At 38.4% G+C, this 26,232-nt stretch overlaps 1 protein-coding gene across 5 annotated transcripts in view; it reads right to left on the reverse strand.

Annotated features, from left to right (window-relative positions):
• Positions 1 to 8,790: 8,790 nt before the first annotated feature.
• The window catches only part of TGFB2 (transforming growth factor beta 2), a 112,371-nt gene continuing 94,929 nt past the window's right edge, over positions 8,791 to 26,232 (reverse strand). For 3 of the 5 annotated variants that reach the window (XM_063672080.1, XM_063672085.1, XM_054438682.2), the window contains 5 exons: positions 18,556 to 18,688; positions 18,322 to 18,432; positions 16,623 to 16,800; positions 15,284 to 15,437; positions 8,791 to 11,582 (listed from right to left, as the gene is read on the reverse strand). In XM_063672080.1, coding sequence (XP_063528150.1) covers positions 11,424 to 11,582; positions 15,284 to 15,437; positions 16,623 to 16,800; positions 18,322 to 18,432; positions 18,556 to 18,688 — 735 coding nt within the window. In that variant the 3' untranslated portion in view covers positions 8,791 to 11,423. The remainder of the gene's footprint in view (positions 11,583 to 15,283; positions 15,438 to 16,622; positions 16,801 to 18,321; positions 18,433 to 18,555; positions 18,689 to 26,232) is intronic. The other 2 variants (XR_010127704.1, XR_010127705.1) reach the window with 1 other exon arrangement.

A 26,232-nucleotide genomic window follows, 5' to 3' on the forward strand; every position in this document is an offset into this window, starting at 1 on the left:
AGTCCTGCAGGGGGATAAATGTGGCCTGGAAAATGTTTTATCCAAACATTCCTTAAAAGCAATTGTGTTCTGCCATGGTAAGAGACAGACAACCTTTAAGAACCAGCTGAGTGAACTCCCAGGATACCGAAGTTTCAACAGGTGTCAGGACACTGCTGTCTTCCCCTTCCCTTAAAAATGCAGATGCCTTCCTTCCTCCAAGGACATCACACAATGGACAATTGCCCTCTGGGGTACTCTGGCACAGTTGTAGCCAGGGCAGCTTTCCAAAAGAAGTGGGTAATTGGTAAGTTGTGAGTACAGATGAGGGATCTATGAACCTGGGCTGGCTTTGGTGAGTGCCTCCTAATTGATGAGCAACTTACACAAGTGTTGCCTGATGGCCAGGTAATAGCTGTCAAGCAAGCATCATTGGAATGGGTTTGAAGAAAGCATAGAAGCTATCTGTAGGCGGAGATTTGCCACTAAGAAAGATGCCATGAGGTAAGCATATAATATGATTAGGAAGAAGAAGAATGGACATGGACATCTGTGGAGCACCTATTGTGTGCTAGGCACTATGAGTTGACATTTTCACACATTTTATCGCACGACTCCAGAAGTCAAGTACTTACATTCTCATTGCAACGTCTGTTTTCTTTAGAAATAAATTGTGGCAATCTGGTCCCTGGTAACCAATTAAGTAGTAAATACTGGGCTACGCAGACAATTCAGTTCTTTGCTTATTCATTCTCCTTTCCTCTGCACCAGGCAGAAAGGTGCTGGGGAGGAAAACAGATGCTTGAACCAAGCACTGCAACGTAGTAGGGAAAACATTCATTTCAAATGTAGTAAGCTCAGATAATGTTCCTCTTACCTCAGAAACATTCCTCATTAAAGGTGCATATGCAGATACCAAAACAGTTGTTGAACATAGAAAAATAATGATTATTATTTTGGCTACCTAAAACTAATCAACTCATTAATTTAATTTTTGGGAAAAAAATTGCAGAATTGAATTGCTCTTTTTATCTGGAGAGACTGAGTTGGCTGGGGACTACTAGCAAAGCCAAAACCATTAGTTGGGGAAGGACAATCAAAAGCTGCCACCAGGGAAGGGCTCTCTACAAGAGAAACATTCAAAAAATTTCCCATAGAAAGCTTCAGGCCCACAGGAAATGTCTAGTTGAGATGATGGATCACAGACTGCCCCAATCGCCAGACTTCCATGGCAACCTTTTGCAGGCACCATCATGTGAAGGAACAATTCTCCTTTTTGTCCTAGGATACGTCTTTTTTGGGAAACGACAAACCGTGATCTTCCAAACATTTCATGTTTGATATTTGACATTTTCCCAAGGCATCCAACCCTGACCTTGCCATGCAATAGAATGGGGAGAAAGATGCTTCTTTTTTTAGAGATGCGCAACATTGCTTTTAGAGAGCTGGGCAGATATACAACCATCTCTTAACAGAGCATGGAGCTGATATGATTGAGATTCCTGGAGAAGTGAGTATGAGTCTGTTACCAGACCACATCATAGATCCTCATCTTCTGATAGTAGTTCAAATATTTGCAGTTATCATGAAAATATCTTTCATTGAAATGGTCTCATTTTTGCGAAGATTTCCTTGTACATTTATATCCCACTTGGTTAGACAGTAATTGACAAATGCTAGCATTGTACTGCATTAGATTTACCCGGAATATATTTCTTCTTTACTATAAAATTCCCTTTCTATTCCCCGAAATGGTCTGACCCGGTAGGTTTGGGATAGAACTGAAAATCTGTAATTTTAGAAGCTGTCAAGGTGACTGTTGTGTGCCCTGGTTTGGGATCAGTGAGTACAGGAGGAAGTGCCCATCCATATAGAAATGTGCGAGGTTTGCTCTGAAAGTCTACAATTCTAGACTTTTTCAAAGTGTCTTACAAAGAAGACCAGGTTACAGAGATTGATCTAATTGACTCAAATTTTTCCCTATTACTGGCAGAAATATCTGGCCTTTAGCAGGTTGGTAAAGCCCATTTTTCATTCAGTTTATTATTCCTTGATTTTCCCCAGAAATAACTATTAACAGTCACTCCCTTCTGCAGTTCAGAGTTAAATTGTTATAGGTCTAGTTGTGTCCTCCCTAGAAAGGGTAGATTGGAGTCCTGACGCCTAGTAGCTCAGAATATGATCTTATTTGGAAATAGGGTCTTTATAGAGGAGATTAAATTAAAATGCAGTTATTAGGGTGGGCCCTAATCCAATATGACTGATGTCTTTATAAAAGGGAAATTTGGACACAAGATCGGACACATATCGAGGGAAGACAGTGTGAAGAAACGCAGGGAAAAGACGGCCATCTACAAACCAAGAAAAGACGCCCTGAAACAGCTCTTCCCTCACAGCCCTCAGATGACACCAACCATGTCAACACCTTAATTTTAGACTTCTAGCCTCCAGAACTGACACAATAAAACCCTGTTGTTTAAACCACCCAGTTTGCAGTACTTAGTTACAGCAGTCCCAGCAAACTAATACCTAAACATTGTGGCCCAGCCTCCATATTTCCTCCTAATAAACTTAACTTTTCTTATGTAACCATTTTCTCTTTATGTAGGCAGTCTTGCTGGGAGAGTAACTACTCCCTGTTTCTCTTCCTACCACAGAAGCCAAGGAACTCAGATTCTTTCCCTAAAATCCCATGTTCTAGCAAAGGAACTGGCTCATGACCTAAGTTCAGCCAACTGATTTCTTTCTTCTGGAACTTTCCATCTTGAATGAGGGAAGCACTGAGTAAGGAAGTATTAGGAGGCCATGCTCATAGCCTCCACAGAGCGGTGGTGTCTGTCTCAGCAGTGACTCCCCTGACACTATGGTCTGAATGCTTGTCCCCGCAAAATTCTTATGTTGAGATTCTAAACCCCAAGGTAATGGTGGTAGGAGGTGTGGCCTTTGGGAAGTAATTAGTTCATGGAGGCAGAGCCTTTATGGATGGTATTAATGCCCTTATAAAAGTGGCCTGAGATGTGCCCCTTGGCCCTGCTACCATGTGAGGATGCAGTGAAAAGATAACCATCCATGAACCAGAAAGCAGGGTCTTATCAGACACTGAATCTGCTAGTTCCTTGATCTTAGACTTCATAGTCTTCAAAACTGTGAGAAATAAGTTTCTATTGTTTATAAGCCACCCAGTCTAGATGATAGCAGCCTGAATGTACCAAGACACCCTTATTCCTGCAACAGTCCATTGGATTTCCTCTTTTCTGCCTCTAGTCCCTCCAGGGCTTCCTTGATCTCTGCTAATCCCCAAGTCTGTTTTCCCTGTGTTCTATTCATTCTGTGAACCTCATGTGAAATAATCAATAGTCAGCCTTTTTTTTTTTTAGTTTTGGCCCACCAAAAAAACAAAAACAAAAATCCAGTTCATGTGGTTCAACCTAATGATTTAGCCAGAGTCATTTTTTCTTGTTACTAGTAACCTCAATATTTTCAATGCACTTCACACATTTGTTACAACCTAATAGTATAATTCACATGTATCTGTCTTCCCAACACCACTGTATTCTCAATACCTGTAAAGTCATTTGTAATTTTTGTTTCTGATTCTTTGGTTGCCCTGATGTGTTTTTCTGTGATTGTACCAATGAACAGGAAGCAAGCGTCTAATCATTAATTCAACAAATAATTACTGAACATATTCTATATGTCAGATTTTGTTTTAGATTTTAGGTTCTGGGTTTGCCGAGTAAACAAAACAGGACTTTACAGGTCACCCAATCCAATGCTTTTGTCTTATTGACAAAGAAAGCACTGAGAAAGTTAGGTGATTTTACTGACTCCTATAGTATGTCAGTGGCAGAACTGGAGCTATAGTCCCATCTATGCCCTTTTTCAATTTAGCAAACATTTGTCAAATTGCCATAAGCTCAATTGTGTACAAGAGGCTGGAAACAGGATAAAAAAGGAGTTGTATTAGTCTGTTCTCACACTGCTATTAAGAAATACCCAAGACTGGGTAATTTATAAAGGAAAGAGTTTCAGTTGACACTGTTCCATATGGCTGGGGAGGCCTCAGAAAACGTACAATCATGGTGGAAGGCACCTCTTCACAGGGCGGCAGGAGAGAGAATGAGTGCCAGCAGGGGAAATGCCAGATGCTTATAAACCATTGGATCTTGTGAGAACTCTAACTATCATGAGAACAGCATGGGGGAAATAGACCCCATGATTCAATTACCTCCCATCGTGTGCCTCCCACAACACACAGGGATTATGGGATTACAATTCAAGATGAGATTTGGGTGGGAACACAGGGCCAAATCATATCAGGAATGGCCTCATATAAGAAGCACAGGACTGGGAACACTCACTGATTTTAGGGAGGCCCCTGGGAATGGGGGTCTGACAATTCCACAAACCCAGCACAACAGGGCGGATACTGAGAACAAGGAGCGACGTTTTCCCGTCACATCATTTCTACCACTAGCACTTTGGCTTTTAAAGACTCCTGTTGAAAGACAATGGCACAGTGAGATTCCTCAACTGAATCTTTTGCTTGAAGTTAAGCCCAGTTGACCAATTTGTTCTGTTTTTCTCTCTACATTTGTTCATTGCTGTAATGGTATATACAGGACATCAAACTCGACTAAATGTGTGGCACACATAATGTCAGTGCTCAGGGTCCCCAACTTCCTTTCTGGCTCAACTCCACTTGTCCCTCCTGCCTTTCTACTTCTATCTTGCCTTGAGGTATTCAACGGTGGTCTCACTATTCCAGCTCCTGGATGGAGATTAAATAACTGAAAATCCATTCTAGCATGTTTCAGTTGAAATTGTTTCCTGTGCTGCCCCATTGAGGATTTTCATATTTAAAACTATATATATATATGAATGTATACTCTTGTGGAAAAAATCCTACAAGAATAATTCCTCATGGATAACTCTCAGAGCCTGTAATGAAGGGGTAATACTCAGGGGGTTGCTGGACTTCCTTGGGGCTTCTTGGTGCCTCTCCCACCAGTGTCTGCCTAAATTTCACCTTTCAGAAATTTGAATGGAGCCAGTGATTTCTTGGAAGGCCAGGTTATGGGCAAGGGGAAGATGTGCACACTTGGTGATGTGAAATTTGATACTTTACTAAATGAACAACTGCCACTTGATTTAACAATCTCCCAGTTTTCTGTAGAGTTTAATTTTGGTTCAAATGAACAAATTAGTGTTACACCCATGCTTGAGGACAAGCCAAACTGCATGACTTCACATCGCTTTTAGAGCAGTATTGAATTACATAACTTCTTAGCTTGTTTGCTCCCAACAGCCTGAGATTCAGGATTTTCAGAATTGAGATTTGGGCCTGAGGAGAGGGTTTCCAACTCCAGGGCTGGCCAGACCTTGGTGATGTCACCTGAGGAACACATGTGTGTTCTTTCAGTTGGGTTGGCATCTACAGGAGAGAAAATCCCATGTTGGAGGGAAAGCCTAAGAGATTATATTGGGCCTCTTACCACTAATTTTTTGCTTTTCTGTTTAATTATGTCTGTTCTCTTAGGCTGAATGATTTTCCTAGTTCTGATCACACAGCACAAAGTCTCTCTCAGTACATTCTGTTCTTTTTACAAGGTCTCTGCCCAATTACAGGAACACACTCATCTCTTCTCCAAATAACCATTACTTGCTGAAATAAAGAAACTAACTACAAAGTATTTCAGGGAAATAAAGACTCAATCAGGGAAAAACCTGAAGCAACTTTTTCATTTAAAAAAGGCAATTAAAAAGCATTACCTTTGCAATGTTGAGTAAAATTATTCATATATATTGATACAATTACCTAATATTTACATTAATTGTTTCTCGAATCTCATCAGATCTAGTTATTATGCTCCAAAAGAGGCACAAAAATAACATTTCCTCTACTATCTCTGACCTGACCTGGAATGTTAGTAAAATCAGGATCCTAGTTTTCTTTGTTCAGTACAGAGGATGCGGTTACAGAGACAAGGGAAGGACTAGAGAATAGAGTGATGATTTAGTAGATTAGCAAAAAGAGATGCAATCTAGTTTTTGCTAGAATTACAAGGTAATAGTCTTTGATAGAAACAAAGGCATGTATTAGCTAAAGTTCAGAGACAGGTTTGCCATGATGCGCTTGAAGTCCTGGTCTTTCGCTTTTATGGGCCCTTTCTAAGACTTTGAATCTAATTTTCTATTTGAAATTTTGCTTCTTTGTTTTTTTAAAAAGCAATTCGCCTCCCACACACATTATATGTGTTTCAGGAAGACAAAGCATAGGTCCAACCATAGTCTAAGGCTTATTAGCAAAAGGAGCACAGCTCAGTTTATTCCCAGATAGAAAAGTAATGTCATCTCAAGGCTAGTGACTGCAAGGAACAGTGAGTTTTTGGCTTCTTCTTTTTATTCTCCCCTAAAAAATGGTAGGAAAGGTTGTCACAGGTACATTAATGAAGATTTCTAAGGGCTGAAATCATTTCATGCAATAGCCCAACTTGCTTAGGAGTAGGTTGTGCTGTTCCACTTAGTGGTGCTTTGCTTATATGTAACCATCAGTTTCATCAAGGGCTTTGCCAGTGGGGCTTAGGTAATATTTGTATTTTCATTACCACGTTTTTCAGTCAGCATCACCTTTTATGTTGAACTCTACTGAATGCGAATATTCAACAAATTTTGACCTACAAAAACTGCACTTTCATAAGGTATGACCTAATATTGTTCAATCATATGTACATTACAAAAACAAAGGCTGGTAATATTATAGCTTACGGGAATCATGTAACCATTGTTTGTAAACAGAGCTGCTTCAAATTATTTGCCAGAGCTGTCTACTAGAAACACAAGAACACAAGACACAAAGTGAGCCACATACATAATTTTGAATTTTATGGTAACTGTATTAAATAAGTGAAAAAAAAACAGGTAAAATTAATAATATACTTTATTTAATCCCATATATTCAAAATAGTATTATTTAGACATGTAATCAATATAAAAATCATTAATAAGACATTTTACATTTTACACTCTTTTTTTGTACTAAGTCTTCAAAATCTGGTGTATATTTTACACATCTGGCATATCTCAATTCACATTAGCCATGTTTTGGTTGCTCAATGGCCACATGTGGTTAGTGGCTAATATAATGGACAATGAAGTTCTGGACCCTTCACTTACAAACTGAGTGGGCTTGGACAAGTAATTTAAGCATTCTGAGTCTGCTCACTTCCCTTTAAAATGGAGTTACATTTTTTAAAAAACCTACATCCTAGGATTAAATATGAGATTAAATAAATTAAAAGAGAACAGTGTCTGGTAGATGCTCAGAATACTATAGTTACCAATACTGCATTATCATGTTAGGGAGTGGGTCATTCAACTAGCCACCACTGTTCTCTTTTACTTTGAATTTTCGTTGGTGGACTTCAGTAAAGCTTAAAATGAACATTTTCCCTATAACAACTTCTGTCAGTCCTGTAACCAAAAGGTTAACATATAGAGTTATAGAATATTCTCAGGAATTACTGATGTCCTGATCAATTTATGAGATAAGGGTCTGGAGGTTTTACACATTTAGTATCAAGATGGAGAAATATGAACCCAGGTTATAGTCTGGAGGTTAAAAGTTCATTACAAGATTGCCAAGAAACCAAAAACAGAACAGGCTTGGAAATATTGTTAAGCCTGCCTGCCATTTACTCTGCCAATTACAGAACAAACACTAAGCAAAGTACCTTTTCACGTGTCTATTCACTTAACAACAACAAGGGCACTAAAACACACAGACAAAACGCTATAGAGCAGGGACTGTCATCTTCATTTTAAAGAAACAGAGGCCCAAAGTTGCTGACAAATTTGCCAAAGTTGGTAAGGCCTAGGTGGCTCTTTTCATCTCTCTGATTCTATGATACCTTCTATTCTTACTCATCAATTAAATATAATGTGGGTTGGGGTGATAGCTCTGGGACTAGCCAGGCTCCACAGAAGCATGAACTAATGGGTTTAGAGTGACAAACTTCCTCTCTCTATGAGTTTACTATGAAAGATCAAACACAGATGAGACTGCAGAAAAGGGAACCATTTTCTCTTCTACCTCAATACTCGAATTGATGGTTTGTTTCTAGATGGTGTTTAGACAACACAACAGGCACACACTAGTTCTTTCACTAGACAAAGCAAGACAACCAGATTCAGTCACAATTATTTTTTTTATTAATCCTATTTATTAAGAGATTGGCAACTCGTTTGAGGAGTCTGGTCTTGTAGGTAGCAGCCAAAAAAATTGGAGGAAATAGGGTGGGATTTTTTGTTTGCGGTGCAGTGGTACCAGTGAAACTGACAGGCGAGTAGCTGATCCCAGACGACCAACCCCAAAAAGCACGTGGCTCTTGTTATATCTGGCTGGCTCAGCAACTATCCAAGTTATGGGGCTACAGGGGATACTGTCTAGACCAGTTCTTTTGGCCCTGGCGTTGGCAGAACATAGAACCAGAAAGCCAAAGCATGGTGCAAACATCTCTCTGCATTTTTTCTGGTCGGCAGTCAAGCTGGATGGAAACTAAATCTCAAACAATTACCAAATAGCAATAAATAAGGGAATAAAAAGACTGCACAGGGATTTCTTCCATCCTTGATGGATATGGCCTGACTCTTGTGCTTTAAAGCATGACTCCTGAAGTGACTATCGTTAAGGGAGAAAGCACAGAGGGCAATCTGAAAGGTGGTATGACTTTTCCAGCTTGAGATAGTCTTATTGCATCACAGGTGTTTTCTAGACTCGATGATGGTACTGATAGGAAAAAGACATCCACATATCGTTGAAATAATTTATTTACCACTAGAGCACCACAAAAACAGACATACATCGTGTTAAAATACAGCATAATTGGTCATCAAAATACAAAACAGCTAATCTTATATTCCATTTTTTTAACCATGCCAACGATCAAATTGTACTGCTGATTAACACAAAAATAATTGCTGCCCACTTGCATACTAGCACTTCACCCCTTCCTTCCCACCTCCACCCCCTCCCATGGCAATATTTACTTATGGGAAATAAAGACCTTATAGAACCCCCAAATTAAAAAAAAAGATTCAAGAGATCTTAAAATAGAGCATTTAAAATATTATCAGTGCATTCATGAGGAAAGACAAAATAATACAAAACAAAATGTCATCCTATCTGAGAGGAAAATACCTGCAGAAATAAAAGTGATTTACACATAATAGAAAAGTGGAAGACAAAAAAAATAAGCAACACACACTCAAATCTGGGATTGGGTTACATCCAACACAAGGGCTGTTTACTATTATGGCATCCCATCTCTTGCTTTTCCAGTTTTCAAATTTGCTAATCCAATTCTTTACTTTAATTAACGGTCAGGAAATTCCAAAAAAGACATAGACCATATCAAACAACTTCGCTTTGGATTCCCGCCTCCTTATGCTGCTCTTTAGGTGAAACTGCAAATATTCCATTGCTTTGCCTATTAATTTTTATTTTAAAGCTAAATAAGCTACAAGTGACAAACTGACATATTCTATAAACCCTAACATGAGGATACCTCTTCTGCAATGATGTGGCAAATTATTTATTAAAGCAAGGTAAACTTTAGCCTCAGATATAGATAACTCTCACTCAGAGGAAAGAAAGAATTTTTTGCTCATAGGAAAAATTGGCTTGTGCCTTTTCCCCTTCAAAGAACATTTATAAAAACCTTATAACTTCAGTGAAATACACAAAATGACTTATGCTGACCTGGACTTTTTTCCTCTTTTGAAAAATTGACTAAAATGCATATCTTTCAATTTCGTCCTGAATATTAAAAACCTGACTAAAGAAAAAGATGTTTCCTATGAAGTGTCCTCTTTGTAATAACAATAGGATTTTACGAAAATATTAATTAAACCAAGGTAGAGAAACTTTTCTTAACTCAATCAAGATTCTGAGTTTTAGTTAGAACCCTAAATCCTTGCTAAAACGAAAACATTTTACTTCAATTTTCTATGTATCTATAACATTCCTCACTTTCCTAACATAAAAGTTTGTTAACGTCTGACTTGGTTAGTAATGATGCTTGGAAGATGAAGACCACTGAACTCGAACCCATCTTTTCTGTAAAAGAAAAAAAAAAGACAAGTGGATCCAGGTAGCTTATGTCATAATAATGAAAGAAACACAAAGCACAAGTAGGGCAAATGTTATAAAAAAAAAATGCATTTGTAGTGCAAGTCAAAATATAGGGGCTTTACTCAAAAGTACTGGCCAGCTAAAAGAAACATACATTTGTGAGTGATCATTAAAAAGAGCCCAAATTTAAGTCAATCTAAATCATAGTTGACATTATTGCAGAATATAAAAAATATGGTAAAAATTTACACATTACACATAAAGTAGTTAATGTTTTGATTTAATAGTTTGCAAAAGAGATCTGCAGATGTGTTTTCAATTATGCTGGCTTCTATATCCATCTATTTTAATAATATAGGTATGGTTACATATACCAAAACAAAGGAAAAAACCTATAGCATAGCTATACAGCAATATTTTAAGGTCTGAAGTTTGACCAGTACATGTCAAAACATTTCAACATTTCACTGGTTTACTAAACTGACAAAGAACCATTTACAATTAAAAAGAAAAAAAAAAACTTACAGACTTATTCTGACTGAAAGTTTCTTTTATTAACAGGCTTTTTAGTTTTTGGACCTTACAAGAAGCTTCCTTAGGCAGCTGGTACATAACATGTGTTTTCAGGGTCTTTATCTTAATGCAGACTTTCTCGGTCATATAATAACTCACTTGGGTTTTCATCCCATTAATATGACCTCTTTTTTTCTGGCTCATTTGAGTTCAAGTTCCTTAAGCCATCCATGAGTTTCTGGCAAAGTATTTGGTCTCCACTTTATACACCTGTTTTATTTTCCAAGGGCAATGAAACGTTCATTATATAGTAACACACAATAAATAACTCACTGTTAACTCTAAGAGTAAGAATGGGAAGGGTGCCTATTGCATAGCAATACAGAAAAATCAAGTGAGGCGCGGGATAGGAACGGTACGTACAGCAACTCCACTTAATGGGATTTTCCTGGTTTTTTGTTGTTGTTGTTGTTGTTGTTGTCGTTGTTCACATAATTAACACTAATGAATTCTTCCAGTGTTTATTTTTTTCTTTAAAAAAATTTGCTTCTTGTCTCTCTCACTTACAAAGTAGGTGAAATGTAGAAGGCCTTCAACTTTCTTTGTGTCAGATGTCAGTTTTAACAAACAGAACACAAACTTCCAAAGTGTCTGAACTAGTACCGCCTTTTCAAAAATTTTTTTAACACTGATGAACCAAGGCTCTCTTATGTTTTCTTGTTACAAGCATCATCATTGTCGTCGTCATCATCATTATCATCATCATTGTAATTTTGGTCTTGCCACTTTCCCAAGAACTTTAGCTGCATTTGCAAGACTTTACAATCATATTAGAAAGCTGTTCAATCTTGGGTGTTTTTCCAATGTAGTAGAGAATGGTTAGAGGTTCTAAATCTTGGGACACGCAGCAAGGAGAAGCAGATGCTTCTGGATTTATGGTATTATATAAGCTCAGGACCTGAAAGGACACAGGAGAGGAGAGACAACATAGGGAAAGACGGAAAATGAACACAATTCGTTTTTAAAAAGAATTCCGCATTGTTAACAGTCACAGCACTGAGTAGGCAATTTAAAATTATTTTTGGTTGCTAATTTCCCAAATTACAGTCAAACTGATATGTGACCTTAGCAATCATCAAAGTCATTATTTTCCCACATGGAACTCATTTTTCACACATCTTAAGCAAATGATTCTGTAAGAGTCAGATTGGAAAAAATTGCTCATTCAACAGATTTTCCCAGTTTTTCCAGTAAGTCTTTCCTCTGATCAGTGCTTGGCTGCACATACTTCCTAGGTCCCCACAAAACTTGATCCTTATAGCATTTGGTCTTATTTCTACACTACTCTGTAAATGAAGTTGTTTCTTGAGTATACATTTCAATCCCATCTAGATTAAGAGCTCCCTCCAGATCAGGAACTCTATAGACTTTACTTTTATCTTGTAGCCCTAGTAAGTGTTCTCTGGACAAAATGAGATTCATGTACTAAGTGAAGAAATGAATACATGAATAAGTAGAAGAATAAAAAGTTTTACCAAAGCTCTCATAAGAGCTTTAATCTACCTTTGGGTATAGAAAAAGACACCTGTATGCAATGTGAAATCTTTCTACAGGCTGGGCACAATGGCTCACGCCTGTAATCCCAACACTTTGAAGGATCACTTGAGTGTAGGAGTTAAGGACCAGCTTGGACAACAGACCCAGACCCTATTTCTTTAAATAAATAAATAAGGAAGGAAGGAAATGAAATCTTTCTATGTTAAGTGTCTCCTCAGGCCATTTTAAGGTATCCTCAATTTTCATTAAAAAAAAAAAGCCTTTTTTTACCATTGCTTCATAAACACAATGATGCTAGGAATGACATAAAAGCGATCTCTAAGATCTCCTATAAGAAATAATTATTCACTTTCTTACATTTTGCTTAAAAGGATCATAATCATAATCACAATCATCATCAACCCTCCATTAACCTTCTATGTGGTAAATGGTAGTTGCTGAGTTGGAGGAGTTAATGGCAAGTCTGAAAACAGAATGAAGAGATGGTTCTATAATTAGCCTTATACCTTTAACCCCATTCTGTATCAGAGGCGTGTGAGACTTTTACTAATGGAAGTATGTAGGTTCCCCACTGATGATACAGAGACATTTCCAAGGATGCCATTAATGTGTTAGTCAAACAGCAAATGACCTTTTCCTCGAGATTCACTGCAATTTTTTCAGCCTAAGACAGAAGATCTGTTCAGCACAGCAACACTGACTACTTTATTAAGCTACCTCTGGCTTCTTGGGTAACTGTCCAAACCACATATTTGTGACCATGACAGTTATTCTTCCTCTCTCCTTGAAAAACAAGTATGGTCTCAGCCTTCACACACTCCCTCTGTGTATCAGAGAGGAGAATTATGTTTCTACTTGGCAACAGGGCTTTGCCCACATTACAGCTACTGCTGCCGCAGTCCAGAGGAGGCAGCCTGGCCAGAGAGCTCAGACAAAGGGACAGGCATGAGCAAGCTTCCCTCACATGGCCAAGCACACGGTTGCCCCCGAGTGCCAAAGTCTACAGGGGAGTTGGGAAAACAGCTGAAGGAAGGGGAGCCGTATTTGTCAATTTAAATTCCAGCATGTGTAGGCATTTATAAATAAATATACTTTATGCTCCACGAACACGATTTTTCATATGAACTGAAGAGGAATTTTTATAATACAGATTGTCTAAAATAATTGATAACCCCCAAACTCATGAATTCAACTGAATGTAGTATGTGATCTTTTTTGGCAGCTGATCCATTTTCCTACCCTGAAGTGAAGGCAATTTTTCTAATGCCTCTTCAATAGGGAGATTTACAGAGGCATAAAGAGCAGAATAGAAACCCTAACGTGTAACCATATTTTAGGAATTAAACCCAGTAAGATAGAGCAAATGGAGGCCTGGTTATAAAACAAGGAGGCCTGCATGCCAAGCCTTGGTTTGTCACTAATTTTCTGTTTGGTCTTGGGTATCATCTAGACTACATGATCTAGACCCCAATTTCTTTTTTTTTTTTTGAGATGGGATCTCACTCTGACACCCAGGCTGGAATGCAGTGGTGCGATCTTGGCTCACTGCAACCTCCGCCTCCTGGGTTCCAGCGATTCTCTGCCTCAACCTCCCGAGTAGCTGGGATTACAAGCACCCGCCACCATGCCTGGCTAATTTTTTTGTATTTTTAGTAGAGACAGGGTTTCACCATCTTGACCAGGCTGGTCTTGAACTCCTGACCTCGTGATCCACCCACCTCGGCCTCCCGAAGTGCTGGGAATACAGGCATGAGTCACCGTACCCGGCCCCCAATTTCTTTAAGAAAATGAAAGGGTTGGATAAGATGTTCTTTCTGTCTCTAAAATCCTGATGAGCCATCAAGAGGAAGCATGTGAACAAATATCATTATTACATAGGAAAACCCTTCTCTAATCTTGCTGGAAACCCATACCATCCAATCTGGGAATTACCTTCTGAATTAACTCTATCTTCATTGAAACAACTTGATAAAATACTCAGATTCTCATTTACTTTGTGTTACATTAAAAAAAAAGTAGAGAAACGAATTTTCAAGTCATTTTCATATATATCATCTTTTGTACTCCATATCAACTCTTGAGTTCGGCATTATTATTTTAAAGATAACTTTTAATACAGACATTCCTTCTTACTGATAAGAAACTGAGGTTTAGAGATGTTAAATTACATTCTAACTGTCATACATTAGTAAATTGCTAGTGTATTTACTAATAATCACACACTCCCAGGTATTAACTGAAATCCCCAACGTTCTTTCTAATATAACAGTCTGTGATGGAGATGATAGCAGATTTTTTTTTAGATGGAGACCTGGGTCCCTTCACACTTTATCTATATATGATACTATGTGACATATTGATTCTAAAAAAGGATTTTTTTTTGGCTATTTATGCTTATAGCTGTTAAGAATATAAAACTTATGGAGGCAGAGAGTAGAACGATGGTTACCAGAGGCTTGGAACAGGGTAAGGGTGAAGAGAAGTTGATTAACAGGTATGAAAATACAGTTAGATAGAAGGAATAAATTCTAATGTTTTATGGCACAGAAGGGTTACTATAGTTAACAATAATTTATTGTCTATTTTAAAATAACTAGAAGAGATGATCTGGAATGTTCCCCAAATGAGGAAATGATAAATTTTTGAGACAATGGATATCCTAATTACCCTGATTTCATCATTACACATTGTATACATGTATCAAAATACCACGTGTACCTCATTAATATATGCAATTATGTATCAATAAAAATTATTTTTGAAAAAGAATATAAAATAAAGAAAAAAGTAAACAAAACTTCCCTCCAGTTGTTTATATCTGGGCAGGTGAGACTTATGGTTTGTAACTGATCAGTGTCACTTTCTGATTTCACCTACAGCTAACATTCTTCCTTTTCATCTATTAGGGGAGTTGCTTGCCATTATTTTCAATGGCAAAAACCGTGAATACTTTTGCACCAACCTAATAAAAGAATTTCTCCAGTACCCATACATGTGTGATGGTAAAACAGCACAAGGTTAATTACAACTCATTTGGAAATACTATCAGCAGGTGCACATGGTAACCCAAGAACAGAGGCAACAGGTAAGCTGAACACTCACCCTGCTGTGCTGAGTGTCTGAACTCCATAAATACGGGCATGCTCCAGCACAGAAGTTGGCATTGTACCCTTTGGGTTCGTGTATCCATTTCCACCCTAGATCCCTCTTGAAATCAATGTAAAGTGGACGTAGGCAGCAATTATCCTGCACATTTCTGGCAAAAAAAAAAGCAATGGAGATTTTATAGCTGATTCACCACCTTCACTCTACCACCACCTCACCCCAAACCAGAAAAATGACTCATTCATTTATTCAACAAACATCTAATGAGCAAATATCACGTGCCAGGTTTTAATGGCTTTATTGTAATCTCAAGTGACTTTCATGATAGGGTGTTGTGTGTGGTGATTTGCTGGACTACTTGCCCTTATGAGTTCTATATCCTGACTTCCTTGTCTGTGACCTGGAAAATCATACCTTTACCTTCAGATGACCAGATATAAGCAGGGAGTGGCTAGGCGTGATGAAGCCCTTTCCAATCAACACTGGGCAGTTCTGCCATCCAGCCTCTATTGCCCTTTCAAATATAAAATGAAAGAAGTACAACAGCAATTTTCAAAGAACCATCTAAGGCATTTTCCTTTGAGAATTGATCCTTTATTTCACCACATGTTTTCTGATCTAGGAATGAACCAGAGATCAAGAAACATGGAGTCTTGCTGAGGGCAACCACTGGATCTGGAAACCAAAAAGTGCCACTTTACTTATGGCCTCTGACACTTTGAGCACTTCATCAGTGAGGACCCTTCCCTGTCCTGTACTTCTCAAAATAAGGAAAGAGCCCTCCTCTTACTGAGTCCACATAAGAACATTCACATTTTCCCTCCATGCACTCATGTGGGAATGGGAAATAAATTCTTCTTGCTTCTCTCATATGCTGTTGCTAAAGGTGTGACACATGGCATTCTTCTGCCGTCTCATCTCTGTTACTATGAAAGAAGTGTGACTATCAGCACTTGTACTTGGTGAGGGTGAAGGCATCATCCAGATGGTGGGTTTTTCTTAATGAAGGAGTTGACATCACACACCTCAAATGAGCTTTTATTTGTTCTGAGGAGCAGAGAGCTTGTTTTCTTCTTCAGCACCAAAGAACTTCAGAGGAATTTTGGGGAAAAAATTCAGGGGGCTAGTCTTCTCCCTTCACACTTGGTTCACTGCTAAAGACCTGATGAATATAAGCCTCTGGGAAGAATGGTATTATGAGATACAGGAGCTGTACTGCACTCTACCTGGCCTTAGCAATGAGTTCCACTTGGGTCAATACACGGTAGAAGAAAGGGCAAAGGCAGTGTAAGAGTTAACAGATGCAATTAATTGGTTTTATTTTTCTTTCCTTTACCTAAAGCAATAGGCCGCATCCAAAGCACGCTTCTTCCGCCGGTTGGTCTGTTGTGACTCAAGTCTGTAGGAGGGCAATAACATTAGCAGGAGATGTGGGGTCTTCCCACTGTTTTTTTTCCTAGTGGACTTTATAGTTTTCTGATCACCACTGGTATATGTGGAGGTGCCATCAATACCTTGAAAAAATGCATTTGGGTAATAAACATTTAGCTTCACCTTCATCAAATATAGTCAGCCATATTTTTTTCCTTTGTATATTGTCACAAATAGCAGTGATGACCACCAAAGCAGCATCAGCTGGCAATAGTTATTCCCCATGGAAATAGATATGGCACAACAGGACTACGACTAACCCATGTGACAATTAACACTTCTAAATGGGGCTCTTGTCAGAAGGCAGTTTGGTGTCAAAGCCAGGGCTGTTGGTTATGAAAGTCACTACAGAAGCAGTCTTTGACCTATAGTCCAAGGGCAATCTAGGCAGTTTATTTTAGTCAATCCTCAGTTTAGGCTGTGTTCAAGCCCTCAACAACTGAACACATGTCAATAGAACATGCCTTGTCACCCGCTGGTTCACACTCTTCCTAAGACTACTAAACTCAAAAGACTTTTCTAATGAACACAAACTGAGACTTAACTGAATTGGAGTGAATTAGGTTCAAGTGAAACAGAAGTCACCCTTACCTAATGCTATTTTGGGAAGCTGTGAAGAAAGGGCTTTTTCATTTATTTTATGGCATCCTCAACACTTTCCTGATTCCATCTGAGATTTAGAAACTTGAGCTCCCCAAAGCATGCTCAAGAGACTGCCAGTTTAAGCATTTAATCTCCACACTCCAGAGAATCATGACCAGGTTAGAGACTGAAATAAATCTCTAGACCTCTGGGAGTATTTTTCCATGAACGAGGGCTGCTGTAGTCTTCTAAAAGTGGATGGAGGTCCAGGGTGATGTTAGGAGGGCAGGGAAATCAATTCTCTGGCCTGGCGCTGTGGGCAGATGCTGCATTGGCACATGGGCATGGATTTCCTCTCACCTCTCATGATCCAACAACTCATCATCTAATACATGAAGTGACTTGAGCCCTTGGTATCTCCTCACTCTCCATGACTTTTGTCCAACTTACTTAAAGGTGAGCATGGGGTAAGCCAAAACCTTTTTATGTGTTTATAAACTAATATAAAATTCTGATAAGGAACCCACTTGAAATATTGGGTATGGACTAGAAAAGGTGGAATGTTCTTATACATGGAAGGTTAGTTATGGAAGCTGTAGCAGGAAGAGACTCCTTTCTTCTGTGAAATACGGTTGTCAGTTCCTGACATTTGGTTTGGGGGATTATCAATGGATTTTCTTAAATACATTCTATCTTTCTCTATAATATCAGTATGGATGGAAAGTTGGTTTGCTACAATGAAGAACAAAGGTCTTAACTTACTACTGGAGGGTTAATGAGTTAATCAGTTATTATTGACCAAGTTATCACTGGGCATTGAGAATTATAAACTGGGAACCTATTCCGTTCTTCCAATCCTTTCTCCCTTCACATATGTATATCCAACCATATCATTGTCCAAATGAATGAAACTCCCCAGGCCTTACTAGTCTCATTTTCACATGCAAACTGATTTTATCCCCCACGAGATTATCAATATAGACCCTTCCCTCCCCCACCTCATACGACCAAGTTTTGGTTACCTGCAAATCTTGCTTCTAGTTCTTCGCTTTTATTTGGGATGATGTAATTATTAGATGGTACAAAAGTGCAGCAGGGACAGTGTAAGCTTATTTTAAATCCCAGGTTCCTGTCTGGAAAACATTAAGTCAAGGAGGTCATTTGTATGTGTGTCTATACCCTTAAATCTGCAATCAATTTAAAGTAACTTAGGGATACTGAACATCTTGGGAGGAAAAGAGAGAGTGGCTTGTAACCTTTATGGTGAAGCCATTCATGAACAGCATCAGTTACATCGAAGGAGAGCCATTCGCCTTCTGCTCTTGTTTTCACAACTTTGCTGTCGATGTAGCGCTGGGTTGGAGATGTTAAATCTTTGGACTTGAGAATCTAGAGGGGAAAAGAGCAAGAGAAAAGGCTGAGTTGGCATTCTGACAGCATGACTAAACCAAAACGATTAACAGTATTCTAATTCGTTATCTAAATTTAGCTCTACTGTAGTATAGCCATGTATTGTCATCTCAATAGCATGGTCACATGCATAAAAACACAACACCAGGCTATTTGCCATGAAAAATAGAGCTACTAAATCAGCTGCATGTTATGATAAAGGTGACAGGAACCATAAAGCCAAGTGTCTAAAAGAAAGTGACAGTAATTATTTTACTTTGCTGACATAAGCTTTGCAAGGTTTCAACCATAAATTCTATGTTATTAAGTTAATGGTTTTCTTGTTCTGCTTCCCTACTTATTTAATTTGGGGAGTTGGGGTACAGGAAGGGACAAGAGAAGTCCAGTTCAGAGGACCTAGGCTAACTCTCAAAGGCCCTGAATTATAAATCTCCTCTAATAAAGAAAGAACGGTCCTAACCTTGGTTTCCAAATCCATTGCCATTAAAATATGTGTCATGCCTTAGGTTTTGAGGTAAGTCCCTAGCTGGGATATTTTACTCTTAATGTGATTTGTTATGATTTATAAAGGTATTCCATCCCCTACAGACTCAGAATGAATCTAAGCAGAAGTAGTTTGGTATGGTGCATAGATGAATATCTGAAAGCAAACCCACCTAAACACTGAGGCTTTAGAAAGATGTATTTATCTCAGGCTGGGCACGGTGGCTCACTGCAATCCCAGCACTTTGGGAGGCTGAGTTGGATGGATCACTTGAAGTCAGGAGTTCAAGACCAGCCTGGCCAACATGGTAAAACCCTGTCTCTACTAAACACAAAAATTAGCCAGGCACGGTGGCAGGCGCCTGTAATCCCAGCTACTCAGGAGGCTGAGGCAGGACAATCGCTCGAACCCGGGAGACGGAGGTTGCAGTAAGCCGAGGTGGCATTACTGCACTCCAGCCTGGGCGACAGAGTGGGACTGCCTCTCAAAAACAAAAAAAAGAAAAAGAAAAAGTTAACATTTCGAGAGAGGTGTATTTATCTCAAATAGGTAAAGCGCAACTGTAGTATGTTCCTAGGTTTCGACAGGAAATGAATATTTTAGGTGGTTTTTAAAAAATTCTATTTTGAAATGATAGTGTTTTAGGAACTAAACCATGATTCTAAGTCTACTATAGTAAATCCCTACTGAAATCCTGTATGCTGCCTTTCCCCAGTACTTAGGGGTTCAAGTTGTCATTTTGTACTACTCTTCCTGATTTTTGTACTACTCTGTTTTGTGGTCATTCCATACCTACGGGCTTGGTCTCTCCAGCAAATTCATAAAACTTCCCAGGTCAGGGATCATGTCTTCAATTTGATATCATTTCAAACCACAGCACTCAATTGAATCAATGTCTATTAAATGTTTATTTCAGTATCTAGAAGATTTATTAACTACCCTTTAAACTTTGTAAAACAAAAATGCATCATCTTTCCACTGATCTGAAAATGTACTTTCCTTCCATGTATGTACATGATTTGTTTCAGGTAATTTGGCAACAAACGCTTCCTAAAATACTTGCCATGATGGTAGACTTTTTTCTGGATTAAGTAAGTATAGAAAAGGAAGGAGATTCATACAATTAGACCCTTGGGTGCCCTCATGAATTTTACACAAGTCCTGTTCTACAGATCTGCCCCTGTGGTCCAAAAACGCCACTAAAAGAAGAGAATGTGGAGGCAATAATGACTCTATGATAGGTAAGAAATGTTCTTTGTGAATTAAAGAAAGCAGACAAACATGACTTGAGGGCTGGGTACACTATGCTCCGGGCTTGGCACACATTATTTTATTTTATTTAATCCTCAAAATGTTCCTATAGGGTAGATTAAGGAAGCAAACTCAAGGAGGTTAACTAACTTGCCCAATACCTCCCAGTGAACAAGTGTGAAGAGATGATCCAACTCAATCCCGAGTCATTTTCCTACTTCAGTGCTGGATTTTTAAAGGCCAAACAAGTTATTGAGTCAAGAAAACATTCAATGACAGAGGCAAAGATTTTAAAATAAGATTAAAATAAATGTTGGTACAAGATGAAAATATAAGATAGTGGAACATATACACAGTGAATGTTGGCATAAAGCTACAGCTTTAAAGATACAGCTTAATAGCAGTCCATCTCCTAGGAATCAAACCTTGCCTTGAAAATACTCCCAGTTGGGAAAGTAAGACATCACTTATCTAATTCTGAATAAATGGTATAATTAACCTACTGTGGAACGGAAATGATAAAAACAATGGTTGAGAAGCAGTTTTCAGGCATTCTGATCTGCCTCATTGACTAAAAACTGGTAACATTCACAGAACTCATCGTTTTGTCTTTAAATTCTTCCCCTAGCTAATCTGTAACAATGCATTTTTACATAATGCTTTGCATATTTCTGTGCTGCTAATTAGCACAGTGTATTATCTTATTCATATAGCTAACACTTAGACATACTACCTAGAACTAAACATTCTCTCCATTGCTGAATTAATTACTTATGATATACATGTCAAATGTCTATGACATATACATACATATACATGTATATATGTGTGTATATACATGTCCAGTCTCACTAAAGACACAGAATTTTTAAAAAGTATGGCCATATCGACCAAATAAACAGAAAAGACACATAATGCCAAATCTATAGAAATCTTCTACCTTATAGAAAAGGAGTACATTTAGATTATCTTGCTTGGAAAGAGTCCAAAGAGCAGCAAAGAGACTCTGAAGCTTTTTCTCTTTTAAATCCTACTAGGAGACTTAGGATAAGAGCTTCCTCAACCACAGAGCACTGGTAGGCTCAGAAAATGGACAACCTCATCCTCTCACTTGGGTGAAAGGTCCTCTGGACCTTTTTCACTAGCTCCAGATTCAAGAACAGGCCACTTATAAACCACCCAAGAAATACAGTTAGTTAGCTACACAATTCTCAAACACAGTAGCGACTTTTGTCTGGTGGATTTGTTGTCTTGAACTTCATGGCCAAAGAGTTCTTAATCCACTTGTTGCATGTTAACTCCATTCTTCTTATCCAGTCCTTAGTGGAAACAGGAAACAGCTGCTTTCCATCACTCAGAGAATATCCCTTATATTCTTGGAGACTATGATTAAGTCCCCCTCAGCGTGCTTGCTTGCTCTCTCTAAACTAAATAAACCCAGTTCCTTTAGACCATATTTAGAGGTGTAATTTCCCAAACCTTTAATTATTTGGGTTGCTAACAAGGATGAATGATGCTATATAAAAGTATTCCTCCTACAGCTTCATGATTTTGCTTCAGAACTGTCTAGAAAATCTTCTAATCACATCGTAAAGTCTTGAATCTTAACTTGAAAGGTATCTTCTTCCTAAGAATAGGCACAACCTCACTATCCTCTGTTTATCTCCCATTTATCACCCACACTAAATTGAACTGTAAGAGAAGAAGGCATGGAAAATCAACCTGCTGCTTACATTCAAAAGTTTATACAGGAAGTGACCAGATCAGTCAACTTCCCATGCCTTTGCTGTCTGTCTTTCTCGGGTCTCTGAACAACAAGAGTATTGAATGTTAGTAGTTGTGGATATGTAGCTGTTAATTGTTTTTCTAGATTCATGAGTCATTTGCTTCTAAATTTATTATACATCTTTTTTTTTTTTTTTTTTTTTTTTGAGACAGGGTCTCACTCTATCACCCAGGTTGGAGTGCAGTGGTGTGATCTTGGCTCATTGCAACCTCCGCCTCCCTGGTTCAAGTGATTCTCTCGCCTCAGACTCCGGAGTAGCTGGGACTATAGGTGTGCGCCACCCATGCCCGGCTAATTTTTTATATTTTTAGTAGAGACGGGGTTTTGCCATGTTGCCCAGGCTGGTCTCAAGCCACCCACCTCAGCCTCCCAAAGTGCTAGGATTACAGGCTTGAGCTACCACACCCAGCCTCTTTATATATCTTATCATGACAAAGATAATTTAGTTGAATAGTAGAAGCTCTCTTAACTGGCCTCCCCTTAACTGGCCAGAGTAACCAGCATTCTCCATTAATTCTGTGTTTTATAATACGTATTGGCTGATGTCCAAAGCACACTGGGGATCATTGGGGAAAGTTACTCTCCAAGCACTTCCAGTCTTACCAGTTGAGTTGTATGCTTAACAAATATCAATTATATACATTTCTTTTTTTCCCTAGAAAGCATGAAATGATATACATTTCTAAACCTGCTTATGACACTTGGACTTGTTATTGTAATTATGCAAGTTAATTAAATGGTCTAGAAACTGATGAAATGCAGGACCAAAAGTAAAGAGAGCTGTTTCTTCTCTGAAAGCTAGTTGACTGTCTTGGAAAGTCTTCATAAAGACTAGTTCCTATAGGAAAGAAAGTTTTTTGGAAAACAGTTTGCTAGTTCCTCAAAAAGGCAAACATTGAATTACCCCATGATCCAGAAATTCCACTCTTAAGATATATAGCCAAAAGAACTGAAAGCTGGCACTCAAGCAATACTTATACATCAATGTTCATAGCAGCATTACTCACAATAGTCAAAAGGTGGGAGAAAATTCAAGTACTCATCAAGAGATGAATGCATAAACAAAATGTAGTACACTCATCTACTAAGATATTATTCAGCCATAAGAAAGAATAAAATTCAGACACATGCTACATGACATGGATGAACTCTGAGGATTATGCTAAGTGAAATAAGCTGACACAGAAGGACAAATATTGTGATTCCACTTACAAAAGGTACTTTAAATAGGCAAATTCATAGCGATAAAAAGCAGAATAGGCCAGGCACAGTGGCTCACGCCTGTAATCCCAGCTCTTTGGGAGGCTGAGGCGGGTGGATTACCTGAGGTCGGGAGTTTGAGACCAGCCTGGCCAACATGGTGAAACCCCATCTCTACTAAAAATACAAAAATTAGCCGGGTGTGGTGGCACACACCTGTAATCCCAGCTACTCGGGAGACTGAGGCAGGAAAATTGCTTGAGCCCAGGAGGCGGAGGTTGCAGTGAGCTGAGATTGTGCCACTGCACTCCAACCTGGCTGACAGAGCAAGACTCTGCCTCAAAAAAAAAAAGATGTTCATGGATAGGAAGAATCAATATCGTGAAAATGGCCATACTGCCCAAGGAAATTTATAGATTCAGTGCCATCCCCATCAAGTTACGAATGACTTTCTTCACAGAACTGGAAAAAACTACTTTAAAGTTCATATGGAACCAAAAAAGAGCCCACATTGCCAAGACAATCCTAAGCCAAAAGAACAAAGCTGGAAGCATCATGCTACCTGACTTCAAACTATAACACAAGGCTACAGTAACCAAAACAGCATGGTGCTAGTACCAAAACAGAGATATAGATCAATGCAACAGAACAGAGCCCTCATAAATAACACCACACATCTACAACCATCTGATCTTTGACAAACCTGACAAAAACAAGAAAAGGGGAAAGGGATCCCTATTTAATAAATGGTGCTGGGAAAACTGGCTAGCCATATGTAGAAAGCTGAAACTGGATCCCTTCCTTACACCTTATACAAAAATTAATTCAAGATGGATTAAAGACTTACATGTTAGACCTAAAACCATAAAAACCCTAGAAGAAAACCTAGGCAATACCATTCAGGACATAGGCATGGGCAAGGACTTCATGTCTAAAACACCAAAAGAAATGACAACAAAAGCCAAAATTGACAAATGGGATCTAATTAAACTAAAGAGCTTCTGCACAGCAAAAGAAACTACCATCAGAGTGAACAGGCAACCTACAGAATGGGAGAAAATTTTTGCAATCTACCCATCTGACAAAGGGCTAATATCCAGAATCTACAAAGAACTTAAACAAATTTACAAGAAAAAAGCAAACAACCCCATCAAAAAGTAGGCAAAGGATATGAACAGACACTTCTCAAAAGAAGACATTTATGCAGCCAACAGACACATGAAAAAATGCTCATCATCACTGGCCATCAGAGAAATGCAAATCAAAACCACAATGAGATACCATCTCATACCAGTTAGAATGGTGATCATTAAAAAGTCAGGAAACAACAGGTGCTGGAGAGGATGTGGAGAAATAGGAACACTTTGACACTGTTGGTGGGACTGTAAACTAGTTCAACCATTGTGGAAGACAGTGTGGCAACTCCTCAAGGGTCTAGAACTAGAAATGCCATTTGACCCAGCCATCCCATTACTGGGTATATACCCAAAGGATTATAAATCATGCTGCTATAAAGACACATGCACACGAATGTTTATTGCGGCACTATTCACAATAGCAAAGACTTGGAACTAACCCAAATGCCCATCAATGGTAGACTGGATTAAGAAAATGTGGCACATATACACCATGGAATACTATGCAGCCATAAAAAAGGATGAGTTCACGTCCTCTGTAGGGACATGGATGAAGCTAGAAACCATCATTCTCAGCAAACTATCGCAAGGACAGAAAACCAAACACTGCATGTTCTCACTCATAGGTGGGAATTGAACAATGAGAACACTTGGACACAGGAAGGGGAACATCACACACTGGGGCTTGTCCTGAGGTGGGGGGAGGGGGGAGGGATAGCATTAGGAGATATACCTAATGTAAATGACAAGTTAATGAGTGCAGCACACCAACATGGCACATGTATACATACGTAACAAACCTGCACATTGTGCACATATACCCTAGAACTTAAAGTATAATAATAAAATAAGTAAATAAAAAGAAAAAAAGAAAAAAAAGAAGCAGAATAGAGGTTAGAGGTTAGCAGGGGTGTAGAAGGTAATTAGAAGGTATCGTTTAATGGGTACAGAGTTTCTGCTGGCGATAAAAAAAGTTCTAGAAATGGATAGTGGTGATGGCTATACAATATTGTGGTGAATGTACTTAATGCTGCTGACTTGTATAGTTAAACAATGGTTGAACTGTAATGTTTATATTATGTATATTTTATCACAATAATTTTTTTTCTAATTTTAGGTGTGAGAGAGACAGCTATAAAAGAAATAATACAATAAAAATTTAGAAGAATCCTACACTCAGGTTGCTCAGCAATTGTCCTTAAACGTCTCTCTCTACTTTAGCAAAATAAAAATAGAAATTGTAGATGATGCACTATAAATGTGATTTATACAAAACAAAATGACATGGATTGGTAATTGGCACATCCATGTCAAAGAAAAGTCCTTGGCCTTTCATAAAAAAAACTCAGCCTCAGCATGTGAATGTGTATGTATACATCCATATGTACATACATATATATGTGTTTTAAGTTTTAAAAATTTAAGGTTTGCATCTCTCTCTTTCTGTTTCTCTCTCATATGTTTTTCTAATCCCTGGTTTAACTGATTTTTTAATCTTTAACTGACCAACAACTGTTTCTGATTGAATTAGAAAAGGGGGCTTCTCATGTATTAAAAATGAGATTTAGCTGTCTTTGGCTTAGCTGCCACCCACAGTGATATTCGAATGCCACCTTCATTACATTACTGATATATACTCATTAGATATAATATGTGCGAAATACCC

This window comes from Pongo pygmaeus, chromosome 1 (genome assembly GCF_028885625.2).
Source record: "Pongo pygmaeus isolate AG05252 chromosome 1, NHGRI_mPonPyg2-v2.0_pri, whole genome shotgun sequence".
NCBI lineage: Eukaryota > Metazoa > Chordata > Mammalia > Primates > Hominidae > Pongo > Pongo pygmaeus.